Raw genomic sequence first — 21,844 nt, forward strand, 5'->3', positions numbered from 1 at the left:
TAGGTGGTGCAGCAATTGAATTGTCTTCTGTGTGTTGTGAAGACATTCTTCTTGTGACTTGGCCTTTATTAACCAATCGTCCAAGTAGGGGAAGACATGTATTTGTTGTCTTCTCAGGTGTGCTGCCACCACAGCTAGGCATTTTGTGAACACTCTTGGTGCCGTTGTGACCCCGAACGGAAGGACTTTGAATTGATAATGTTGTCCTTCCACTACAAACCTTAGGTATTTTCTGTGGGCTTTGTGAATTGGGATATGAAAGTAAGCGTCTTTTAGATCCAGTGTAGAAAGAAAGTCCCCTTTCTTCAGTAAAGGGAGTACCTGTTGGAGCGTGACCATGTGGAAATGTTCCGAATTTATGTATGCATTGAGAGGTCTTAGGTCTAAGATTGGTCTTAGGGACCCATCTTTTTTGGGGATTAGGAAGTATAGAGAGTATACTCCTGTCCCTTGTTGATGTTTTGGAACCTTCTCTATTGCATGCTTTTGTAGCAGTGCTAGTACTTCTTCCTTTAACAATGTCAGATGATCTTGACTCATTGGACGCTGTTCGGGGGGGATGTTTGGTGGGGTAGCTGTGAGTTCTAGGCAATAACCATGTTGGATAATCTGTCTCACCCACTTGTCTGATGTGATGTTTTCCCAGACAGGTAGGAACTATGATAGACGTCCCCCGACCGGTGTTATGTGGTCTGGGGGAAGTTCTATGAAGTCACTGTTTTGGGGTTGAGGCGTTGCAGTTGTTATTATTTCCGCGGCCTCTACCCTTGTTGTTGTTACCCCTGTAACTACTTCTTGAATTACCTTTGGGTGATGTAGGTGTGAAAGAGGTGAATTGCTGATTTGTTCCTGTATTTTTTGAGCCTCCTCTATAGGTGGATCTACGAAAGGAACCTCTTTGTGTTGGCTGTTGCAATGCTCCCATTGACTTAGCCGTTTCTGTATCTTTTTTCATTTTTTCTAAGGTCTCATCTGTGCTTGAGCCAAAAAGTGTCTTTTGATCAAAGGGTTGGTTCAATAAGGATGTTTGTACTTCCTGTTTGAATCCTGAGATTCTAAGCCATGCATGTCTCCTTAACATGACACTGGTGTTGATGGATCTTGCTGCAGTGTCTGCTGCGTCTAGGGCGCACTTAATGGAAGTATTAGTTATTATCTTTCCTTCCTGTATTAACTGATCTGCCTTTTTCTGATGTTCTTTGGGGAGATGTGTGATGAGTTTTTCTAATTCATCATAATGTGCCCTGGTCATAACGTGCAAGTAGTGCCTGTGTATTGGCTATACGCCAGCTATTTGCCGCTTGTGATGCTACTCTCTTGCCTGATGCATCTATTAATTTTGACTCTTTATCAGGTGGAGGAGCCTCTCCTGTAGATAATGAGTTCGCTCTTTTACGAGCGTTTGAAACTACAAGCGAGTCCAGAGGTACCTGCCCTTTGATAAATATTGGATCCTTTGGAGCCGCCTTATATTTTTTATCAATTCTTGGGTTTAACACCCTAGCCCTCACTGGGTCTTTGAATATTTCTTCTGTGTGACTGAGAAGACCCTTAAGCATAGGAAGAGTACCTGATGTTCTTTGTGCATTAGGTAGCGTCTCTAATAGGAAGTCCTCTATTTAAGGTTCTGTATGTATATCTACTTTATGATATTTTGCTGCCCTATTATTGAGCTGTACAAACCCTGTGTTATCATCAGGTGGTGAAGGCTTTGAGGGATATAACTCTGGGTCGTTGTCATCATCTGACCCTACGTTATAATTTTCCCATGGGTCATCCTCATCTGGGATAGTTTCATCATCCCCTTGAGGTTCTCCCTCCCCTGGATCACTGTCTACATCAGACTGAGGTGTAGATGGTCTTGGTGTGGAAGGTGCAGGAATATTTGGCATAGTGTGAGGAATAGGAGAAGAGGGTGTGACTTTAGGTCGAGGAGAAGTAGGAGGAGTTTTATTTGTCCCCAGTGTTCTCTTTTTTGAAGGAAGAGATTTGTCTTCTATCTGTTCATTCTTCCTCTTCTTCGTCACTACTTTGCCAGTTTGCGTATCGATAAACAAAATCTTTTGTTTGGGATCTGTCTGCTGCTCCTGTATCGGTACCGAAGGCCTTGGTTCCGAAAGGTGCTTTAGTTTTCGATCGTCAATGTTCGGTGTTTTCGGCACAGAGTGTTTACTCGATTCCGACTTCCTCGGTGTCGAGTGAGTCTTCGACGTCGAATCATGTTTCTGTTTCGACATGGAATGTTTCGATGCCGAGCTTTCCCTTGCATGAAGCTTCGGTCTCGAAGTCGATGTCGACCGTTTCTCGGATCCGACATGGTGGGAGGCCGAGTGTTTCGGTTTCAGTTTCGGTTTCGTTGCCAGGCCCGAAGGCGGGGCGTCGGAAACTTTTTTCTGCAGTTTGACCGGGCTTGAAGGCGGGGTCGTTACCACACGGGGTCGGTTTTTTGGTAAGGGGACGTCGTCACTCACGGTTTGTTGCACGTCGAGTTCTTCGACATCCGACTCGTCCCCTTCCGACCCCGACTGATCCTCATAATCCTCAAGTTGCTGGTCTCCGAACAGCTCCGGGATCGCCTCCGACTGCATTCTGGAAACCTCGTGTCTTCGAGCTCGACGATTTCTAATCGTCGACTTGGAGGAGAATGCTGCGCAGGCTTCGCAGTCCCTGGATTCGTGTTCAGGCGATAGGCAGAGGTTGCACACCTTGTGTAGGTCCTTGTGTGGGAACTTAGCACCACACGTTGGACATTTCTTGAATGGAGTACTTTCCATGGACTCCGGGCTTGACTGCGTCGAGAAAGGCCTCCTGTTCGTCGACGTAGATCAAAGTTTTTTCTTCGATGTTGAAAGGGAATACGCGCCGATAAGTCACTTCTTTTCGAAGTCGATCTGGAGCGTCTCAATCCTCATCCGAACCCGATGGCGGAAAAAAACAATCTAAGGATGGAGCCGATGCCCATGCGCACTACCAACCAAAGGAGGAGTCACCAAGATACAAAAGACTCTCCAAGAGAAAAACAAAGTGCAATCATCCGAGCCCAACACCAGATGGCGATCTATTCATAATGTACCATCTGCAGCCCATATGCCTCGAACCATTAATTTCCTCACCTGCAGCCAGGAGATCAAGCAATGGAAAGACAACAGTCATGTGAACAAAATAATAACAAGAATATTCAAACAGGTACTGGGCTTACCTAAATCCTCATCCCCCGCTCAAATATGTCTTGAGTTTGGTCTTCAAGACCACCAAGCAGTAGGGCGTGGAGCGTACATCAGGATGTGCAACAAGTTGCGTACCTCCAGAGAAGGAAGCCTGGAGGCCCTTTTGTGGCTTGAAATCTCAGCTGGTCAAATTGGCAGTTCATATCGGCGCTATTTGCAAGATTCTTTAAAACTCGACACCAAAGAAATCTGGACTTCTAATCCATCGCAGCAGGCACTTAAAACTCATATCAAAAGAAGCGTCCGCCTCTGGTCCTTTCATTCGGATAGAGCCCAACTGGTGCAACATAAGCACCCCTAGACAACTGTATCGGGATTTAAGCCAGGGATTATGGCACCTCATCTGTCATGTACCTACTCAGTGCTGTGGAAAAAAAGATTTTTGTCCCTCAGAATGGGTGAATGGCCATTTCTGTACCACCTGCCAAGATGGCGCAGTGCAAATTCCAACGTAACGTGCAGGGGCTGCGGTAGTACAGAAACTATCGAGCACGTGGTATGCCTATGTCCTGCAGTTTACGACGACCGAAAGATCCTGTTAAAGAGCGAATGGAACAAACTCGGCATGCGTACGTGCCGTCAAGCTATCCTTGCATCAATGAACCCGGACAATCCACAGCTTAATATCCGGTTCACCAAGTTCGTTACCGGAACAGCAAGAACATTTATAAACAGCGAGACCCTGTAAGTCACCAACAGTTAGTTATCAGAGGACAGATCAAGCCCTATGTTTTTTTTGTTTTGTTTTTTTTTACTGATTTGCATACTCCTCCGGACCACATAAGAGTAACACTAACTTGTTTTCCTGTGTATCCCTGGAACTTTCAAAATATTGTATGCAGGGTTTTTATTATATTAATGAAATTGCAATTCCAGGAACCTCACCACAAATAGGGAACTACATCACCAGCGTTACTAAATATTGATTTTTAATAACGAATGTCTGCCTGTGGCCCTAGCAGATGATAACTATAGAATGGAAAATTATGGTTTACAACTGCCTTTTAATTACCTCTTTAAAAAAAAAAAAGGGGGTCATACCGTCTAGACTAGTTAATACATTTAGGTTTCTAGGATTTTAAATTATTTTCTGATGAAATGTATCTTTTTTCTCATTGTGATGGCACAAATGTAAATATTTTAATAACTATTTTTGATATACGTTTTATTATGGATGCATGTTCACCATTGTAATGATTTTATTAATCACACAATAAAGTATTTCCTTCCTTCCACTAGGCCTGTCGCGTTCTAATCTAGGACCCTGATCGATACTGTGAACTTATGCCCCTATACGGCTATAATCCCTTTGTACCCCTATATTGGCATAACCGATCAAATGCATTATTCAGAAACTCGTCTCTGGCCTCACACGAACAGAGCCACATTTCAGAATCGCTTCCTCTGCAACTTCCTTCGCAGCTAATTAGTGCAATGACATAGTAGAAGTTACTATCTAAAATTCCTAGATTAACACTCCGAGTTCTTCAACAAGATAAAAACTCAGCATCCTGGGAAAGCCCCGCTTGCTATGTTTTGATTAGTAATAGAACTCTAATGAGCACTGATAGACGATCACTTCCTAGTGACATCTTTATTGACGTCTTATGTCCAAAAACTTACGTCAAACCAGGCACCTTTCAGGTATAAATATTACCAACGGTGCCTTAGGCTGCTGCTGTTATGCTGATGAAACCATCGCTGCTATCGCTACTTCTATTGCTGCTAACGAGCGAACAATGGTGTGGTGAACTTAGGAGCTGAACAGCCGTCCCCCTGCAAGAGCCCAGCAGATGCAAGCTGCCCGCGGACGCTGCCCCTCCTCCTCCTCGACGCGCTGAGAGAGACGCTGTCTTTTCTCCTGCAGAGAAATCCAGCTCCAGTGTTTCCAGCCTACTCTTGCGAGTGACTGGGATATCGAGTCCCCTGAAGGAGATACCAGACCTCCAGCATTCTATTCCAGAGGTATGGTGTTGACTAAACCCTTAGAGAGAATTCTTGAAGCAAACCTTGGCAAAACCAACTTAACTTAAAGCTACTTACTCCCCTCCCAAGTATTAGGCTTAGGTCAGGTACACTGGGGTAGGCGCAGTTAGAAGCACCAGTTGAGTATTTTAGCCTAATGTATATATGAATGTATATATGTTTTATTCATTTTAAACCATTGTATGGCTAAGAAACCATATCAATTCTTTTACAGTATTATTTCGCAATACTCATCTTACTGTACATACTTTTTATAATAACAAGTCTTGCAATTGTGGCAATTCATTTCTCTTGTACGAGAAGAAAGACTGTTCAATAAATGTTACCCTTTATTGAAAATGCCCGTCTCTCTACATATTGTGAAAGTAATCTGCACAACAACTGACTGAGTAAAATAACTGTCTATTGTTCACACTACTCTAGAGATTGACTCTTATCTGAGGAGCAAAGTTGTCATGTTGCACGGTTGTTGGAAAACTGAATCCCTTCTTGTCTGTACCAGGGAAGCTGATCATTCCTATTCAGTCAAGAAAGTTTCCAGTGGCCTCTGAGCTAGTTGGTAACAAACCCAATTAAGTTTAGCATAGTCAGTGGAGGCCTGGAAGATCCGCACTTCTACGCCGATACTACTGTTTGTTATTCCAATGCGCAGGGCCTATTGGGAAAATAGGAACTACACTACAGGCCAGCCTTCAGACCTAGTTTTCCTAGTGTTTCTAGCATTCCCATCCACAAAAACCTCTAGTTCTCTAGATGTACTGCAGAAGCACTTTATTGTAAAACAACTATACTATTACATCAGTTTTAAAATAGGAGGATTCAAAAGGCAAATAACATGATTGTTGGGCACGCAGACTGCTATATCACATTTTAATTCCAAAAGAGCCTGATAGTTCTTTTCATTATTCCTCTCTTGAATTTTCTTATTCTTTTTAATGGTGTGGTTTGAAACTCAATGAATTTCAATTTTTATGGTACGAACGAGTTTGCACGATGAATTGTTTTTAACTGGATCGTGCTGGATGGGCATGGTAGTTTCCCATGGTATACAAACTGGATTTTATTCATACCCAGCCAGCGTCAACAGTAATACTGAGCGCCTTAAGTGGTTATCGCACGCTGAACCCTATTATGTTAATCACCTTACAGTCAGCATGCTGCATAAACCATGTTTTAGTGTAAGGAAGAATCTGCACGCTACTGTGACGTGTTGTATGTACCGTTTATTCTTAGGACTCTGAATTGTATTTTAAGCTGTGTGTTCTTTTCGTTTTTATGACACTAGTTGTCGAAATAACGCTTATATAATAGCTATGTGGAGAGATCAGCAAAAGGCGTTGTTTCGGGATTTGGGGCCATGAATCCCACTAGATTTTACCCACAATTCCCTGCAAATCTCAAACGTTGCCTAAAATCACGCATATCCCTTACATTTCTGGAATGGAAACTTATGGAATCTAGAGGAATCCACAAGATTCCGACAACCTCTATCATTACCCCACTTGTGCCAGTATAAACGGTGTGCCACTTGTATGCTTGGGCCTAGTGCCCACAACAGGAAGGGATCAAACTGAGGTCAATGGGAGTCCCCATGCAAGGACTCCAATTGACCTTGGTTTAAACTATTCCTGTTGAAGGCTTCAATGCAATATATTTCCCACAGTAGGAGACTGACAAAATATGATCACTGTTCACATTCTCAATACCTTCAGATAGGCATAAATTTGTAATCCATGAAGAAAAAAAAATGGTAGTCTTGGTTTAAAACTATCCGTTACCCATGGATTACGAATTGAGGCATCAAAACTAAGAAATTAGACAAGGATAATTATCTACCAGTCTGGCAAATAGCCAGAGGGCAGAAACATATTAGCTTTGATTCCAAACTTCTTGTTTAACCACAAACCTAGACTACCAACGCCTTCCAGTTGATACAAATAATGTTCAATTAATTTTCAACCCAATGGGTGAATGAGACATTCTGAAGGTATGAGCCATAAAAACTATAGAATGTGACCAACTAGCAGTAATTGCCTTTGAAAACTCTTCATCTAGCATTCCTTAGATATGCGGAGTATTTCATGTGGCCTTCGGAGAAGCCCAAAGATTGATTGCATCCATATGGCACTGAGGAATACATAAAATGTCTGCTTTAATTATTACCTATATCACTGTGTTGCATCGAACACCTTTAGTTGTTAACCAAATTCTACTCAAATTCCAGATTATCTAAATATTCTTCTGACAAGGGAAGGTGGGACTTAGGAAAGAAGGTGTTGGGATAAATCTTCAAATTTACACAGAATGCTGAAAACACCACAAGGGAAAAACATTGACAATACAGTGCACCGTCTCTTGTCTCCCAAACTATAGGGAGCAGAGAGTAAACCGATACAATGACTGACAAATCTGCACCCAGGAAGGCAGCTTTTAAAGTCAAGAAGAACAAGGTAAAACCTTATATGATAAAGACTATCTAGCCTGAGATCCCCTACCTTAGAATAATCGCCAGGCATCAAATTATATTTGGACATTTTCAAGCAGTATCCCTGTGTGTTGGTTGGTGGCGCTGTTCACAGCTGCATTGCTGGCACCGGAAGAGCAGTGCGTTGCAACTATATAGGTGGCGTCCCAGCAGGCTGAAGCACTTTTTTTTGTGATTTTCCACACCAGAACCAACGCAGACTGCTGACATACTGGAGTGTTTTGCTAAGGCCCTAAAAAAAAGTGACCCTACTGAATCAGTTTGCAGAAAAAAAGGAAGATGGGAGGGTCGGTAACAAATCTGCAGCTAGATAGTCACTACCAGATAAGGCGTTACCGAAGGTAAGTAACTTGTTCCTCTAATAGACTTCCAGCCACAGATTCCTTATCTTAGAATAGATACCCAAGCAATACCTCGACGGAGGTGAGTCTGCAAAACTAAGGGATTAAACTGAAAAGGCGTGCAGGACACAATGGGCAAAGTGCCAGTCGTGACTGAACTGACCAACCAGACAGTAATGCTTTGTGAACATGTGAAACAACCCCTACGTTGCTTCATGACAGATGTTCAGGACAGGGACTCCACGAGCTAACACAGTGGTCGAGGTCTTGGCTCTGGTGGAAAGAGCGTGCAATCCCTAAGGGGTTGCTTCTTGACCAATCTGAAGCAGATGTAAATGCAGTGTACTAGATGGCCTGTTTATGCATTGCTTTTCCTTCCTTAGCTCCAACATACCCTACAAAATGTTGATCGTCTACTGGGAACTCAAATCAAGGCAGAACAATAAAGCTCTTTTAGGGTCCAAACAGTGGAGTCTCTCCTCTTCTTTAGAAGGGTAACAAGGAACAGAGAAGGTAGGCACAGTGAGGTTTTGGCCTACGTGAAAGGGTGTAAGAACCTTTGGAAGAAAGGAGACATGGGTCCTCAGAAACAGCTTGTAAAAGGTAGTGTAAGGAGGGTGCAGTTGTGTAGCAGCTCAAAGAGTGTGCACACAAGAAAGGTGAGGACCAGATTAAGATCCTACTGGGACAAGATGAATGGTCGAGGTAGGACATATGCTGTAGATCTTTCAGGAACCTAGTCAAAAAAAGGTTACTTGAACAAGGAAGGTTGGTCTGGCAACCACAAGATTCCCAAATTTGCTGATAGATTACCTTTACTTTTTCGGCAAGACACCGAGATTGCCCCCACAGGATTTAGGAATCTACACACATCTTACTAGAATGAGAGGAAAACTTCCTGTCCCAACAGTTATAAGAATTTTATCACCCAATGAGAGTCACTATGTACCCAAAGGAATAAGAAAATCATATTTGTAGCTAGGTTTATTATTTGGAATGTAAATAGGGCACAAACAGCCACTAAAAGGCATTGTAGCACTTTCGGTAGTCCGCAGCTTACTTTGCAAGAAATTTCAGGATTACCATTGAAAACTGAGTAGGTTTGTGGAAATTTGCTTTGATTGAGATGAAGGGACAATCTTCTGTTAGATTAATGTGTCCTTTTGTGGCTTGAAGGTTTATAAGTGTACAGCCAGAGGGCTCTAACTAGATGGCTTACTTAATTTCTGATTTAGCAGGCATGGCAATGCCTAGCATGTAGAAACGTCACATCGTAAGGGGACACATGTTCACTTGGGTGTCCTAAAGCAGGTTACTTGAATATTTAGGGATTTTTGGATACATAATTAGAGTTTTGTATCTGGTTTTGCATCTGGAGACTTAATTTTCAAATTGTAATTACCAAATCAGATAAAGAATGGCAAAAAACTCCTAAGTTTATAGTCAGATCTAGTAGGCAAAGAAATCCCTCAGTGCATGAGGAAGAAGTTGGATCCACTAATGTATCAGATGAAACTTGTGCTCTCGACTCAGTTCTTTTTGAGGCTTAAGTACTGCATTAGGAACACAATTTAGGAAAGTCCACCATAAGTCAACTGGGAGACTAGCACCAAACAATAGCCAGCTCATCTCGGGTACTAAATCGTACAAAGTCAAATTAAGACTCAAATAGAAGTAGCTAGACAAGGCAAATGGGCGAATGTAGAGCACAACACTTAACATTCAGCGCCGTACTGGTAGATAATGTATTCTGAGATGGTGTGTGCTTTAACATAAAGAATTGCTTTCTCTTCACTGTCAATCTCCAGGAGGGTGACTATGACATTCTATTGCCCTTTTGTGAATTTGTCATCAATCGTCACATTTAAAGGAGCTGCTTTTCATACACACAAACTCAACTGATCACTCTGAAAAGTTTGACCAGGAGTGCTGGTGACCATTTTCTAATCCACTGTGATGGGAACATTAAAATGGGATCAACTGCCAAATTGTTTTAGGCCTTTTCATTAGGCTGATTTTTTTTTTATCTTCTGGGAACAGTGGCAACTATGGCAGCCATTCCCAATAAATAAACACAGCTGTGACACAAAGAGGTCTGAAGTTAAATTTGAATGATTACACACAACTACACTTACATTGTGACACACTGTTGAAGAAATGATCAAGCAAAGTTCTAATAAAGTATTAGGCAGTCTGCTTGCATTCAGTTTCACAATTACAATACTAAAAGAAAAAAAGCAGAGCTAAATCCTCACCTTGTGATCATTGTGATCTAGAAGCCAAAAGCCCTGAATAAGCTTCACCAAACCCCAAGGAACACCAAAGGCAGTTGGAAACGACTCAATGGCAGTCTCTGCTTTGCTTGGAATGGAATATATGATATCCAATAACAAATAAATGGTCTGGTAAAATGATTAAGGTCAACAAATGAACAGACGCAACAAAAGTCACTTTCACCAGAGACATATAACATTGACAGCAACTAAGAATAAAACATTAGCTTTAAGGTGGCTCAATTCATAACCTGCAGACGGTTGGGACGCAAAAGTCCTTTACGTGGTTGGTAACGTTACCCCTATCCTGAGAGTATAAATATACTGTTGTCTGGATTCAGAAGGATTATTTTTTTATCACAAGCGACCATAAATCCTACATGCATCCCATTACATATGCCTATCACACTGACTGCAGTCTTGTTAAATCGAAAGGGGCACCTAAAGTGCTACCCTCATAGTGGTGAAAGGCTACCACCTTCAACAGATGTTAAGCAGCACAGGAGCAGTGGTGGCAGCATACCGTCTAGTGATCAGTAGTGAACAGGACCTTTTTACCTTGTGCTACTGGAGTGAGGCCTACAGTTTCACTCACCTTTTTAAAAGGTCTGCTGTAATGTGCTTAACTCACCCCTAGGCCAAAATCACATAGCTGTGGAGTGCTGCACAGAGCAGGAGTACTGATTATGCGAAGAATGTATGTGTGCCTGAGAAGGGTACAGTATAGGGATAAACCTGTACTGTGCAGTGTGTGTGTGTGTGTGTGTGTGTGTGTGTGTGTGTGTGTGTGTGTGTGCGTGCGTGCGTGCGTGTGTGTGTGGGTGTGTGGTTAGTGCATGAAAGCCTGAGAAAAATACACAACACAGAAAATGTAGTGGTGGGGTGTGCCTGCATGAAAGCATGAGCTGGGTGTATGTGTTCTTGCATGAAGGTTGAAGCGTTGTGCAGTGCACACATGACAAGTGTGTATACTGGCAGTGTGTGTTTGTAAAAAACACACCCTGTTTACACACAAACATTTCAATGCTGAACAGTGTGGGGAGACTGAGTGTGCGTGCTGAATTCATGTGTACATGTAAGGTTACAATGCATGGAGTTAACAATGCTGGACAGGATGTAATGTATGTTGTGAATGTACACTTTGTATGTGTGCCTGCAATGCTACATTACAGGCCTGCCTGGTAAAGACAAAAAGGAGGGGAATACCCCCCCCCCAAGACCGATTTGAGTTTTGCTGCATTCCTGTGAGCTGGGTTGGACACACATTGGAGGGGAAAAGGAACAGACTCCCTTTACACTTCAAACTGCTCTTTGATTTAGGGATAGATCACAAGGAAGAGGCCTGGATACATCTCAGAGAAGGAGATAGGGCTGATAAGTTAATCATAAAGAGCAGGGCTGAGAGTCTGGGTTAAACATTTTGAAGCACTTCTCACTGATTGGCTAAGCTGTGTACAATTGTGTTGTGGGACCCTCCGCTTCGGAGTCTTGCCTTCTGTGGCAGACATTCTATAATATGGAAAGAAAAAGAGATAGGTCCACTTCGAAAGAAGCAGAACCCCAACATAAAACTTTAAAGACTCAGAGCCTAAATTACATTTAGGTATCTGAAAACGGACTATAGAAGGGGGAGGTTGAGACCCCAACATTTTTCATCCACCAAGTAGCCACACAAGCTGTGTGAGAAGGAGAAGCTCTGCAAGACTTCAGCCTGTGACCAGGGCTGGGGACAAGGGCCTGTTAATCTCCCTGCTGGGTAAGGGTACAACACCTAGGACACCCAGATCAACTCACCTGGAGCACCGGCGCCTGACCACTTGTCAAAACCAGTATGCCCTGTGAGGAAGAGAAGAAGTTGGAGGGATCATGGTCCAGTAGGGAACTATGCAAGAGGACTCTCTGAGTAAGGATGAGGTTGTGCACCGACGGGGTCATTGCCCGTGTGCAGTTTCTGCAACCCCTACATTCCGCTGTCAGAGAATGATCCTGGGGTTAAGTGCAGGGCGAGTCTAGATGACCCGTACTGCTATGCTGCGGTGACTCCTGTATGCCACCGGTAAAGTTATTATTTCCAGAAGTGTAGAGACTCGTAATGATCTTGGCATGGATGCTGGCACCAAGATAGTGCTGTTAAGTACTGCTGTAACCTGTATGCCAGGAGGGGCTCCCAGTGCCAACGTTACCAAGGCTTTAGGTGGCTGTCCGAAGAAGAGACTGAGGCTTTGTTCGCCAGGTTGGACCCACATTGTGAAGGAAATGATCGGACTGACCACTGAGGACTGCAGACGACATCGCGTACAACAGCGCACCCTAGTTTGGCTTCAGTCAGGAGCTGAAGGAAGGATCTCCCCTGATGATAGTGTTGTGGCTCCTGAATACCTTATGCCTTTGCATGTGTACAGCTAAAAATACAATATTTATTTATCATATAAAAGCAAGTATTTGACTAGACATTGATTTATTGTTCATACTATCTGCACTATGAGTTGAGTCATGCTCACTGGCCTGTATCCACTTCCCACCCCCCATCTGAGGTAGCTTTGCTTGCCAGAATACAGCTACTACTGAGAGCCAAGTGCAGAAGGGATACTTAGCCAAGTCCCTCAGAATCCATAGTAGGAAGGGCGAATTACGGTCAAGCGAGCCCATCCAGCAAATAGGTGGTTCCACTCTGACCTTAAGGTGAAAAAACTAGCGGCACAGAGAGCTGAGAGAGCTTGGAGTAGAGCCTACAGCCCCTCACTGAAAGCCGCATACCACTCTGCCTTACAGATTTACAAAAAAGGCATTCTTGAGGCTAAAACAGAATACTACTCAGGAAGGATTTTAGCGGCAGAGTCCCAATCCAAAGAGATTTTTGCTACCGTCCATGAACTGGCAGCATCTGACAGAGTCACGACAACAGTCCCTCCCTCTCAACATCTCTGCGATTCGCTGAATGAATTTTTCATTGAGAAGGTCGCACAGATAAAAATCAATATACCACCTCCTTCACTAACCTTTGTTAACCCGTCCCCTCCCCCTTCTACTTCCAAACTGGCTAGCATTCCACTGCTGACCAAGGACTCCCTCCTTCCTCTCCTTCGACGGGTGAAGTCGGGTTCCCCTTTGGATTTTGGTCCCGCCCATGTTTTAAGAGAGATCTTCTCGGCTTGTCCCACCCCTCCTCTTACGTTCCTTAATGACTCACTAAGCAATGGTGTGGTTCCTCCCTCTCACAAATCAGCAGTCATTATCCCAATTTTAAAAAAAAAATGGCCCTGATCCCCTGTCCCCTGCTAATTACCGCCCCATTTCCCTCCTACCCTATTTGGGAAAGGTCTTAGAAACCCACGTCACGAGTACCCTGAGCACCTATGTGGAGGCAAATCAGTGCCTCTCCCCTTGCCAGGCGGGCTTCCGACCTCTGCACTCCACAGAGAAGGTGGTGATCTCAGTGATGGACAGACTCCGCGAGGGTATTGACATCAACCTCCCGCAAGCCCTTGTTCTTTTGGACCTGTCCGCCGCTTTTGACACGGTGGATCACTCCATCCTTCTCACTCGTGTCAAGGCGGCAGGCATAGAGGGCTCTGCCCTCTCCTGGCTTAATTCCTTCCTGTGTGACAGGGCACAGGCTGTTCATTTCACCGGTTTTACTGCCTCCTCACGAAAGGTGGAGTGTGGCGTCCCTCAGGGCTCCTCCTTATCCCCTCTTTTGTTTAATTTATACATCTACCCCCTTATCTCTTCACTACAGCAGCTTGAGGTCACGGTGTTTATTTACGCCGATGACCTCCAGCGTATCTTTAATCTTTCTCACTCTGCCTCCTCTGTTCAAAACTTTCAAACCGTCATGTTATTCATCCAAGATTGGATGAACTGCAACCACCTCAAACTCAACCCTGACAAGACAGAGTTGGTCTTGACAGGAGGTAATTGCAGTCCCTGGTCCCCTTCGTTCTGGCCCCCTTCACTTGGTGTCCCCCCTCTCCCGGTCCCTAAAGTTAAAACCCTCGGGATCTTTCTCAATCCCCAACTATCTGTAAACCCCCAGGTGAGCTCGGTGGTCTCCTCCTGCATCTTTTCCCTCCAGATAATTAGAAAGATATCCCGCTTCTTTTCCCTCCCGGCACTGAAAATAATTGTGATGGCAATGGTGCTCTCGCGCCTCGATTATGGGAACATAATCTACAACGGCGCACCGGCCTATGCCATACACAGATTGCAGCTAGTGCAAAATCAGGCTGCCCGCCTGATCCATGGGCTGCCCAAATTCCATCGAGCAACCCCACTGCTGAAATCATTGCACTGGCTACCTGTGAGGGAGCGGGCCTTATTTAAACTAGGTTGCCTCACCTTCCAGGCTAGGATGGGCACTGCCCCCGTGTTTATATGCTCGGCCATCAAATCTTACCTACCGGGCAGAGAACTCCGCTCTACCCACATGGCACTCCTGGCCACCCCTCGCTTTAAGAAAAAGAAAGCAGGTGGGGCGAAATTTGCGGTCCTCGCACCTGTCTTCTGGAACTCCCTCCCTATGACCCTTAGATCTGCAACCTCCTATTTGGAGTTCCGGAAGAATCTCAAAACCTTCCTCTTTTCCAGAGCTTTTGATGCCTAATCTGTCCCTCTTGTCGCTGTTGCCGGTAGTAGCTCCTTCAGCGCCATGAAACCGCTGGGTATAAGCGCGCTAAACAAATGCTTTTAAATTCAAATTAAATTCGAAGGGTTCAAGGACATCAGGGGTAAAGCCACAGTTGAGCCTACTATCCCCTTAGTATCGCGTAGCCCTCTGAAATGGGTTCTGACATTGTTTTTTCCCACATCATCAATAAATGGGTATCTGGCCCATTAGCTGTGGAATGAGGAATTGCTTCAAACCTCTGTCCCAGTTGGTTACACACACACACAAAACAAACATATGTCATTCATGGCAAACCTTTCCAGAAACCACTTCCATGGTACTGAGAACAAGAAAGTAAGGAGAAGTTGCCACAGGCCTAGGCGTACAGGTTGCAGACGTTTTTTCTACCCAAAATGGATGCTCCAAGAAAAAGCTGAGAATGCGCAAAGGCCACAGTGGCATATATCACTTCCAAATTCGACTAAAGCAGTAATCACTTTGGTTAACCATATTTAGAATCCAGATGGAAGGTCCGACAAATGCAAGGAAAAGCAAAGGGTTATAAACTGGGAAATACATCTGGCAATGATGGCCTTATCAGGGGCTCAGTCTGCATCATCACCTCCAAGGTTTGCCTTCAGCAGATGGACTGCTACATGTATTCAACCGTATGGATGGCATTCAGCAATTTGGCTGTGACAATGGCCAATTTGTACTCCTAGAGGTGCCGCATAAGGGGAATTCAAACGAGTTTTTCTCATCATGAAGAGGGCTATGTTTTGTTCCTTGCCTTGGGACTGAGAAGGAGTTAAGTGAAGCCTTGAGAATCACAGACACACAAGAGATCACAATCTTGGCAGCAGTGTCATTGCAATGGCAAGACATCCGCAATTTCTCCTTCCCCTCAATACTAAGCATAAATATACACCCCTGCTCAAGGACCAGAAAAACCAAGACTGCATGCTACCAGCTTGCTCTGCTAAAGAAAGTGACATTGTTCTATGCAGACCCATGCAGTGCAAACCTTCATACATATGTATGTGGATGGTGGGAACATCTGCTCCATGACCTCTCAGGCTGAACACCTGAACTCCTTATGGGCATTCTGCACCCTAAATAAATAAAACCACAACACCCTGAACACAGATGACTATACTGGTTTGTCTTCCTGACTCTCACTATTTTCTAACTCAGGTGCATCATGTACAAAGTCATCATCAATAAGCACCCTCTGGCATGCTCCCTAACTTTGGTGAATCTGTGCACAACCACAGCTAAGACACCATCACACAGGAGATAAGGAAGTGAAAATAAGAAAAAACAAAGCACACGCCTTTTCAATATATGACCAATATTCCTCTCTTCATTGGGCCTCCCTAGACCTTCTACAATTTAAGAAAGAGTTACAGATGCATCTTTAGAGAACCCTACTCCAAAGCGCACTAACAGCTCACTACTGCTGTCCGAACCAAACTAACACTTCAACTAGCTGAATGCATCTTAGCCTTTGAATTTGGGGAGCACTCTGCTGCCTTTTAACTAGGTGTGCATTATACAAACACACCTGCATAAAACAGTGTATCCAACCCCCTTACTTTTGCCTGCACTAACCATAATAGCATTCAATTCTACATCTTAATTCTTGGCTGCCTCAGCTCTATCTAACTCCACTCTGCCTACTCTAGCTAAATAATGTTCCCAAGTTACTCTTAATGCTTTTTTCTGCACACTTGCCACCTCAAAATTCTCAAAAATACTTCCATTGTGGACACTGTCCCTAACTTCGGTTATTGAGTCTCTCAGGTGGTTTACTATCTGGCTCCTGTTAAACTGCTGTCCTCAGCATACATTTCCGATGGCACCTTCATACTCCAGGGACGCAAAGTTGTCTTGCTGGGGACTTCAAGCCCCACATCACCATGCACCAGGAGGTGGAATCTCAGAGAGCTACATAGCCCGGCCATGAAACATACAGCACAGGACACAAAGCTGTCTGCTTAGGGACTTCAAGCCCCACATCACTGTGCCAGGAGGTACCTGAGGCACCAGGGGAGCGGACTCTCACAGCGCTACATAGCACGGCCCTGAAACTCAAAGCACCAAGACTGGGCCGGTCTTCGCCTGTCATCATCTGGAGAAGGCTGTGATGGGCCACCCAATTTCCATTTTCTGCATAAGGTACTGAGTACTCAATTTTCTTTACTTTTCCTCTGTTTCTGTGCCCAGAGCTTTTTCCAAATCATCACTCCATGGTCTATTGCTGTCTGCACACCATGGGGAAGCATAGGGTTACCCACCAAAACCCACGCTGGGCACCACTCTAGATAGCTTCTTACAGCAAACCCGGGAGGTCATCAACAGGGAAAATGAAATTGCTGAACGGCATTTGTTCCTGTCACCCTCGCCTGAATTATACCCTGAGTTACCACAATCCCCTTCTGTTCCTAATGCACAAGTTACTTACCATCGGTAACAATATATCTGTAAGAAACATTAGTTAGTTATAGAATCCTTACCTTAGAATTACCCCCAGGCGTCAGACTGGATCGGGAAAGTTTTTTCGTAAGCAGTATCTCTGCACGTCGGAAGGTGGCGTTGGTCGGCTTTGCATGCGTCGCCAGCATCGTGGTCGCCAGAATGAAGTTGCAATAGCTGCTTAGATGCTGCCTCGCGCGTTGACGGCAGTTCTGTACACGACTGTCCGCGCCAGAAATGCAGAGCCATGCAAGACACAGACGATTGGTGCACAAAACTAGGGCCCTGAGAGGATGTCCTTAACCCTAGAAATCAGTTCGCAGAACGGGGAGGATGGGTGGGGCGGAAAGGAATCTATAACTAATGTTTCTTACAGATATATTTTTACCGAAGGTAAGTAACTTGTGCATCTGAAAGAAACAGGTTAATTATAGATTACTTACCAAAGAAGAGATACCCCAGCAATACTAACCCCAGTGGTGGGTCTGCGAACCAAGATCACACCAGAAATTCCTGGAGAACAGAACGGCCAAAGAAGCTGTCTCACCGGAATTGGCTGTCCAGGCAGCAGTGTTTGGTGAACGTGTGCAGCGATGCCCACGTGGCCGCCTGACAGATGTCATTCAGAGGCACTCACCTTCCCAAGGCAGTAGTGGCTGCAGACGCCCTGGTGGAGTGAGCGTGAAGCCCCACTGGAGGCTCCTCTTTAGCTAGAGAGTAACAAGCCTTAATACACAACACGACCCATCGAGAAATGGTGCGTTTTTGTACGGCCCAACCCTTTTTTGCACCTACATAGCCAACAAAAAGTTGATCGATACGGAACTCTTTTATGCAATCCAGATAGAAGGAGGGAGGCAGTTTTGGGTCCAGACAGTGGAGTCTCTCTTCTTCCTTCGAAAGATGCGGAGGCGGAAGAAGGTGGGCAAAGTAATTGTTTACCCGATGTGAAAGGCAGTGGCCACCTTAGGAAGAAAGGATGGACAGGTCGGAGAACCACCTTGTGCGGTTAAGAAACGTAAAGGACAGTTATGAAGCAGCTCAAAAAGGAGCACACATTAAGTAAGTCAGTACAATATTCAATTCCCACTGAGGCATAACGAAAGGAATTGGAGGAAAGATGCATTAAGCCTTTCAAGAAATGGTTAACTACCAGGGACTTGAAAAGAGAAGGCTGATCGGGCAGCTGAAGGAAAGCAGAGATGGCTGGAATGTAGCCCTTGATAGTGCTCAGAGCAGAGCCCTGCTGGGCTACAGAGAGAAGGAACAAGAGTACTTCAGAGCGAGGGGCAGAAAGGAGATCCACAGCACTTGTTGTGCACCATGCCACGCATTTGTTCGACCTGCAGGCGTATACCGTCATAGTGGAGGGACACCTGCCTGCCAAAATTACGTCACAGACTTCGGGAGGCAAGTCGAAAGACGTCAACAACCGCCACTCAATCTTCTCGCAAGTAGGTGGAGACTGGACAGGTTCGGGTAGAGGACCGTCCCCTGCTGCTGCAACAGAAGATCCTCCCGAAGAGGCAGTCTGATCGGAGGATCAATGGCCATGTTGAACAGCTCGGGATACCAGACTCTTCGTACCTAATCTGGAGCCACAAGAATGACTTACGCCTGATCTTCAGAACTCTGGGCAGAAATGGTATAGGCGGAAAGATGTACAAAAGACTGCAACCCCACTCGCGATGAAAAGCATTACCGAGCGAGTGCCGCCTTGGAAATTCCAAAACGCAGAATTGCTGACATTGCGCATTCTCTTAGGTGGCAGATAGATCTAACCAAGACTCCCCACTGTTGAAAGAGACCTTGCACCACCTCCGAGTGAAGACGCCATTCGTGATCCATCATGCACCTACAGATGAGTTTATCCGCCCTGGCATTCAGAGAACGTGTCAGGTGTTGAACCACCAAGGAAATGCATTGATGTACCAGCCATGTCCAGAGGCGAAGGGCCTCCTGACATAGGATCCACGGCCCCACCCTGCCCAGTTTGTTGCAATATCACATGGTGGTGTTGTTGTCCGTGAACACCTGCATTACTCTTCCCCGGGCAGAGGGAAAGAATGACTTCAGTGCAAAACGAATCGCCCAAAGCTCCAGGAACTTGATGTGAAGCCCAGACTCCGCCGGAAACCAGAGGCCTCTGATCTCCGCCTCTCCCATGTGGCCGCCCCATCACAGAGGGGAGGCATCCGTCACCACAGTGTGGTCGGGTTGGGGAAGGGAGAAGGAGCAGCCACTGACCCAATCCTGGATCGTGAGCCACCACTGCGGGTTGTTGAGCAGTGCCCTCCGAGATCCAGATGTAGTCGGAGAGATTTCACCGATGCTGCGACCACTGGAACTTCAGGTTGCCACTGCAGAGACCGCATATGCCACCTGGCATCATTGGTCAGCAGGATGCAGGAAGCCATGAGGCCTAGCAGGCTCAGGGTCAGGGTCATTCTGACCGAAACCCAGGACAAGGGCTGAAAGATCAGAATCATAGCCCGAATGTCCTGGACTCGCTGTTCGGGAGGATAGACCCAAAACTGCACAGTGTTCACAACCGCTCCGATGAGGAGCTTCTGAAAGGGAATCAGGTGCGTCTTCAGCACATTGATGGAGAACCCCAGCTGATGAAGGAGGTCGGCAGTAGTCTGGAGGTGGGAGACGACTACCTGGGGTGAGTCCGCCTTCAACAGCCAGTCGTCGAGATAGGGGAAGACAAACCCCTGATCTGCGCAGATGTGCTGCGACCACCGCCATCACTTTCGTGAACACCCGAGGGGGGATGGTAAGGCCAAAGGGGAGCATAGTAAACTGAATATGCTTGTGGCCTACTGTGAACCGCAGGTAACGCCGGTATGATGAGGATGTGGAAATAAGTGTCCTACAAGTCCAACGCTACCATCCAGTCTTGCTGGTCGAGGGCAGACAAGACCTGACCAAGCGTCAACATTTTGGACTTCTCCTTCCGGCGGAAGAGATTGATGTCCCTGAGATCCAAGATAGGACACAGGCCCTTGTCCTTCTTGGGAACCAGAAAGTAGTAGGAGTAGCAACCACGACCTGCTTCTGGGACAGGAACGTGCTTGATGGCCCCTTAGGCCACGAGAGCTATAACTTCCTGCTAGAGAAGTGCAAGCTGATCCTCCGACATGTGGTGGTAACGAGGTGGCATGGCTGGAGGGGTGTCTCGAAGGGGAGGGAGTAGCCCCTTCGGACTATCTGCAAAACCACCTGTCCGAAGTGATGGTGCGCCAGTGGGGGAGGTGATGGCGAATCCTGACGCCCACTGGCATTCGATGGGCCTGAAAGGTCTGACTAGGAAGGTTTTGAGGCTGCTGCAGAGGGGAGAGGGGGGGAGTGGCCTGAACCACAATGCTGGTTCCCTCATTCCCGGCCGCGTGAAAGTTGGGTAACTTGCTGTGGCCTGTGGCCCTGGGTGGGACGTAGCACCCGTCCGTAGCCACGAAAGACGCGTAAAGCACCGGACGGGAGTTGAGGCCTAAGGACTTGGTCGTAACCTGTGAGTCCTTGAAGCACTCTAGTGCGTTGTCTGCTTTGTCGCCAAAAAGGTGACGGCCATCAAAGGGCATGTCCATCAAGGTGTTCTGGACATCCCCTGAAAAGCCAGTGGACCTCAGCCAGGCGCACCGATGAAGCGCTACCGACTTTGAAATAGTCCTACCCAGAAAGTCGGCAGTGTCCAGCCCACAACGGATCTTAAACTTAGCTGCATCTCTCCCGGCGGCAACAGCCTGGGGAAGCACTGCCCGGGGATCCTCTGGACACTGAGGCATCACTTGCGCCACCGTATCCCGCACGGAGTGCGAATGACAACCCAAGAGACATGCAGTGTTTACTGACCGCAGCCCTAAGCTGGCAGAAGAGAAGATTTTCTTCCCACAGTGCTTGTGGAGGCTTGGTCCACCAAGCTCTCCAGGGTGAGGAGTTGGGAGAGGAAAGTGGGGTCGCCCGGAGCCGGGCGGTTGCATTGGGCGAGCATCCTGTCCACGGAAGCCCCCGTGTTGGGCCTGGACCAGGTGCCCAAAAGGACGTCGGTGAGGGCCTCATTAAACGGAAGCAGGGGCTCCGAAGAGCTCCCACTCGGTTGAAGCACCTCAGTCAGGAGGTTAGTCCTGACTGCCACCGTAGGAACCTAGAGGTTGAAAGCCTCGGCCGCCCTATGGGATACCACAGTGTATGACGTTACCTCCTCTGTAGCCATTGTAGGAGGAGACAACATGCCAAGGTCGGGTGAAGTGTCAAGACCAGTGGCATCCCCCAGTTCCTCTCTCCGTTCCTGTTCGGACTCAAGCTGGTAAGTTAAAGGGTCAAATGATCCCACCCAGCCCTCATCATCTTCCTCTGTTTGCCACTGTGGTTGGAAAGGGCCCCAGAAGTTAACAGGGGCATGAAAACCCCACTTTCCACATCAGGAAGGAGGCTGGGGTCAACGCCGG

At 46.1% G+C, this 21,844-nt stretch overlaps 1 protein-coding gene across 3 annotated transcripts in view; it reads right to left on the minus strand.

Moving 5' to 3' along the window:
* The window catches only part of AHCTF1 (AT-hook containing transcription factor 1), a 1,100,496-nt gene that overhangs the window by 850,965 nt on the left and 227,687 nt on the right, over positions 1-21,844 (minus strand). For all 3 annotated transcript variants that reach the window (XM_086927206.1, XM_086927204.1, XM_086927205.1), the window contains exon 20: positions 10,295-10,441. In XM_086927206.1, coding sequence (XP_086783332.1) covers positions 10,295-10,441 — 147 coding nt within the window. The remainder of the gene's footprint in view (positions 1-10,294; positions 10,442-21,844) is intronic.

This window comes from Lissotriton vulgaris, chromosome 6, assembly GCF_964263255.1.
Source record: "Lissotriton vulgaris chromosome 6, aLisVul1.2, whole genome shotgun sequence".
In the NCBI taxonomy this organism is placed as follows: domain Eukaryota; kingdom Metazoa; phylum Chordata; class Amphibia; order Caudata; family Salamandridae; genus Lissotriton; species Lissotriton vulgaris.